This window comes from Triticum urartu, chromosome 2 (genome assembly GCF_003073215.2).
Source record: "Triticum urartu cultivar G1812 chromosome 2, Tu2.1, whole genome shotgun sequence".
In the NCBI taxonomy this organism is placed as follows: domain Eukaryota; kingdom Viridiplantae; phylum Streptophyta; class Magnoliopsida; order Poales; family Poaceae; genus Triticum; species Triticum urartu.
In genome coordinates, this window is record NC_053023.1 from 73,279,924 (window position 1) to 73,284,181 (window position 4,258).

The window sequence follows — 4,258 nt, forward strand, 5'->3', positions numbered from 1 at the left end:
AAAGTTGTTTTAAACAAAAGTATAAACAAAGCACCCTTGCATTTGCTTTGTGTTTATTTCATTTATATAAACCAGTTTTCCAAGCAACCGTTCGCAGCATCTGTATCACCGGGGGATTTGATGATTTGCCCCATTTTATAAGGGGTTGGATGATTTGCCCCACTTTACAAGGGGTTGGATGATTTGCCCTGTGATTGTCTCAATGATAGTGGCCCCGGGCCCCACCCGATAGCGGGAGAGGGGCAAATGATTTTACGGAGAAGTAAAGTGGGGCAAAAGATTCAATTTCTCCTGTACCACAACCAGTTGCATTCCGAGCCCGAGCCCCTCCCGTCTCCCCCGCCGCAGCACCCTGCCAGTGCCATCTGCCATGGCCTCACCACCGCGCGTCCTCCTCGGGCACACCCTCCTCCTCCCCTTCCTACCGCTCCTCGCCTGCGCCGGGCTCGTCCTCGAGGACGGCTACACCGTCTCCACGGTCTCCGACCTAAACCCCATCGGGACCCACCCCTACGCGCTCCTCCCGCGGCCCCGCGCCGGGGACCTCGTCCTCCTCGATTCCGCCGGATCCACGCTCTACACCCTCCCCCTCCCCGTCTCCGCGGACGCCGGGCCGCGGAGGCTCGCGGGGGGCGCCGGCGCCTTCGGCCACGGCCACCCCCGCAGCATCGCCGTCGACGGCGCCGACAACGTCTACGTCGCCGACCGCGCCAACGGCTCCGTCCGCAAGGTCGCGCCCTCCGGTAAGTTCGGTGTACTTGCATGCCCGTTACTTTATTGAGGGTTTAGTTAGGGTTTGTTCGATGCCGAGTTAAAAATGGTGGCGACGGCCGCATTAATGCCCGTGTTGGAATGTTGTGCACATGTCGCTTTCATCAGGCTGGGTTGTGTTGTAGTAGATCGGAATTTTCCTCACGTTCCGCTCCTTATCTGAGATGGCTTAGTAAATTCAGTAGCGGATGATTCAGGATTACCTGTGCCCCCGTACAGTGGAAGCATGGCTCCAGTAATTGGCGAATTCGCAACTGCATATCTGCACCTTATGTGCGGCATATTTCTCACTTACCATGATTCGATGGTTTTTAATGAGCGTACGACTTATTTGTGGTTGCGGCATCTCAATTTGTTCGATATCATGATTGTGATGCTTATCCATGTCAACTCAAAGATGATACTACATTGGATCTCGATCCTCGCAACCTTCCCTTTGTTCCATTCATCTGTAACCAGTCACCACTGCCGAGCTATGCCATTGTAAAACTAAGGAATGGTATTTCATCGTCTAGTAGTTTTTCTTGTCTCCTATTTGTGGGGCTGTAAGATATCCATATATAGTGGTGCCATGTAGTGTTTTTTTTTTAACCTTGGTGCTATGTGGTGTTTCATGTTTGTCAATCATGCTTGCCAATTTCTGTACACGGAAAAGTGATGTTATGTAAGCACTTTTGGCCAATAATGTGTTATTTCTCCTGATTACTTTTAAATCTATATAATTGGTAGGTTATACTACTACAATTGCTGGAGGGTACTCAGCGGGGACTGGTCACAGGGATGAACCTGCACAGAATGCTACCTTTTCGCCTGATTTTGAGCTTACTTATATCCCCAAAATTTGTGCACTGTTGGTTGCTGACAGAGGAAATCGATTGATTAGACAAATCAAGCTAAAGCCAGAAGATTGTGCACATGAGAACCAGAAAGGTGAGTTCAGATGGGCTTTCTACTTGTGTTAGCATTACAATGACATAAACCAGTGAAGTACCACTGTTCCAGTATTGAACTGCTCTGGTCTTTAATCTTACTACCTGGTATTATCAGTAAATTGTAGGTTTGATGATCATGTGAGTTCCCTAATCTGAATATAAATCAGGGTTTTACTGTAGGTCCATGCATGTCACACAGGCATGTATGTACAGAATTATACTCCCTCTGTCCCAAAATAACTGTCTCAACTTTGTACTAACTTTAGTATAAAGTTGTACTAAGCTCGAGACACTTATTTTGGGACGGAGGGAGTATATTAATTAATACTCCTATATGACATCAATGCTGGGTTGTGTCAAGTTAAGGTGTCAGAATATTCAGCACTTTTACTGAATAAATATTGACCTTCTTTGTTACTGAAATTGTGTTATGTTCGTTGATCTGCAGATCAGACTGATTGTACATGATATTTCAAACATTTTTTTAGCATGCTCTGCATATTTTGCTAACAATACCTAGTACTGTGATAGTGAGAATACTGATCTAATGTTTGCAGGCCCATTTATGAGATTCCGTTTGTGAAGAAAAAAATCATTAATAATTATCCTATGTGATTACTGGTTTTACTACTAACATGTTGTAAAAAATTGCAATGATCTCACGCTGTTGGTATTATTATCATGAACTAACAGGCCTGGGAACCACATCTGCCTCAACCATTGCAATATTGGCTGCGCTGTTTGGTTCAATTATTGGGTTCTTAGTCAGGCATTTCTATCCTTTCCATGTGAGTGTGTCTCTGCTTCCTTTATTACTTCAGAAAAGATCAATACAGTAATTAAGACAGGTGTACCTGAAACATGTAGGCAGGAAGTCTCCATCAACCGCTTTTTCAGCAGGATACAGAGGCAATACAGGAGAACCCAGAGGAAGGCCGCACTGATCAGCTGCTCCGACATCAGAAACGCAATTGCTAACTCCATGCTTTCTACCGTCCTGCTGAAACTAGTTAGAGTTAGTGTTGGTTATCTTACTGTTGTGTTACCTAGTATTAGGCTAGAGCGAGGAGTTGCCTGTAAGCCTTCTCCTTGTCCTTCTCTTCTTGATCTAGACATGGCTGGTACTACTACTCCTGCCATTGGTCTTGACAACGAAGCACTGCCTTCTACCGAGCTTTTGGGGGATTTCGTCGGCTTCGATGATAGTGACAGCGCTACGGATGAGGGCAATGAATCCGCCTTTGATGGCAGTGCTACTCAGGATGAGAATAAAGAGACGTCGCTTGACAGGGATTTGTGGGCGCTTCTTGATAACCCACAAGGCAGCTCTAAGAAAATAGACAATATGATCGAGGCCAACTTATTGGACTTTTCAGGTCAAGACAAGTATTGCAGCCCAGCTGTTAACTATTCTGGAGTAAGCAGGAGGTTCCATGGAGGTAGCAAGGTTCTCTGAGCTTGCTGTAAGTGAATATTAGTTGTATTAGTGTCTAGTGTTTGCCTGCCTAAATGTCTAAATAACAACTGTGTTAGTATTTGCACGTATGAAAACCGTACTCGTCGTATCTACTGTGGCAGTGGCATGGAAGTATGTAACTAATGTACCTCGTTCATGGTGAACTACGGTTGTTTTATGTGAATATAATTAGCTTTCGTGCCATTGGTTGGCTGATTGCTTAAGCCGCTTCGAAGTTCTATGGCTTTGTTGTGGCTTGTGAGGAACTGAGCCTGGCTGCAAATGAAAGAGCATGATTATAATATGTTCGCCAATATTCAATGTTTCTTCTTCTTAATCTTCTTATATAAAAAGAGGGAGTTGTGAAGATCCAACATATCTCAGTTCAACCATGTCAATCCAATGGTCTATGTTCCTTCCATGTTTAGCGCTAATCATGTTTAGTACTCAACACGGTTAGGGCACTCCCAACACGGTTAGGGCACTCCCCTGAATACTTACTTTTGAAAGAAAAACTCCCTCCCAAACGCTTAATAGTACATCTGAGGAGCCATACCAAGTTTTGGTTATTGCCAAAACTATTAGCTTGAAATGGAAACCAACACCAACACATATGCACACAATACAAGTTTGGATTATATTTTCAAAATCATTTGTCTAGCAACCATGGGATATAGGGTGTTGGCATGGAAACTACTATATCGACAGCTTCAAATTATTTTCAAAACTACTCCCTCTATAAACTAATATAAGAGTGTTTAGATCACTAAAGTAGTAATCTAAACGTTCTTATATTAGTTTACGGAGGGAGTACTAGCTTAAAATAAAAATCAACACCAATACATCTCCTTGAGAGGAAACTTCGGATTATTTCCAAAATCACTTGTGTAGCAGCGACTGGACATGCACAACATCACCGGCTATGTGCACATTCGATGCAGCAAAACCAATATCACACGCGTGACACGACGATCATTGCTTGTGTACCGCAGCATGATCACGGCAAGATTCGAGTAGGGCAAGGCAGCGAGGGTTACATCCTCCATGGTTATCAAACTTCGTCATTTTTCTTTATGAGCGGAGGCTGATTTTGCAGAAT

The 4,258-nt window shown here is 44.4% G+C and overlaps 1 protein-coding gene across 2 annotated transcripts; it reads left to right on the forward strand.

Annotated features, from left to right (window-relative positions):
* The first annotated feature begins 283 nt into the window (after positions 1-283).
* On the forward strand, positions 284-3,383 carry LOC125535877. 2 transcript variants are annotated; one of them, XM_048698944.1, is made up of 4 exons: positions 284-743; positions 1,501-1,701; positions 2,397-2,491; positions 2,571-2,971. In XM_048698944.1, exons 1-4 carry the CDS (start codon positions 371-373, stop codon positions 2,679-2,681), a joined length of 780 nt encoding a protein of 259 aa, XP_048554901.1. In that variant the 5' UTR covers positions 284-370; the 3' UTR covers positions 2,682-2,971. The 2 variants fall into 2 exon arrangements, with proteins under 2 accessions (XP_048554901.1, XP_048554900.1); XM_048698943.1 differs by having other exon boundaries at positions 285-743; positions 2,575-3,383.
* Positions 3,384-4,258: the final 875 nt, after the last annotated feature.

What these genes read in the sequence shown, in the direction of transcription:
- LOC125535877 (XM_048698943.1), top strand. Translation starts at nt 371, where the DNA reads ATGGCCTCACCACCGCGCGTCCTCCTCGGGCACACCCTCCTCCTCCCC. An exon ending in TGCACATGAGAACCAGAAAG is followed by an intron (nt 1,702 to 2,396) that starts GTGAGTTCAGAT and finishes ATGAACTAACAG; the next exon opens with GCCTGGGAACCACATCTGCC. An exon ending in GGCATTTCTATCCTTTCCAT is followed by an intron (nt 2,492 to 2,574) that starts GTGAGTGTGTCT and finishes ACATGTAGGCAG; the next exon opens with GAAGTCTCCATCAACCGCTT.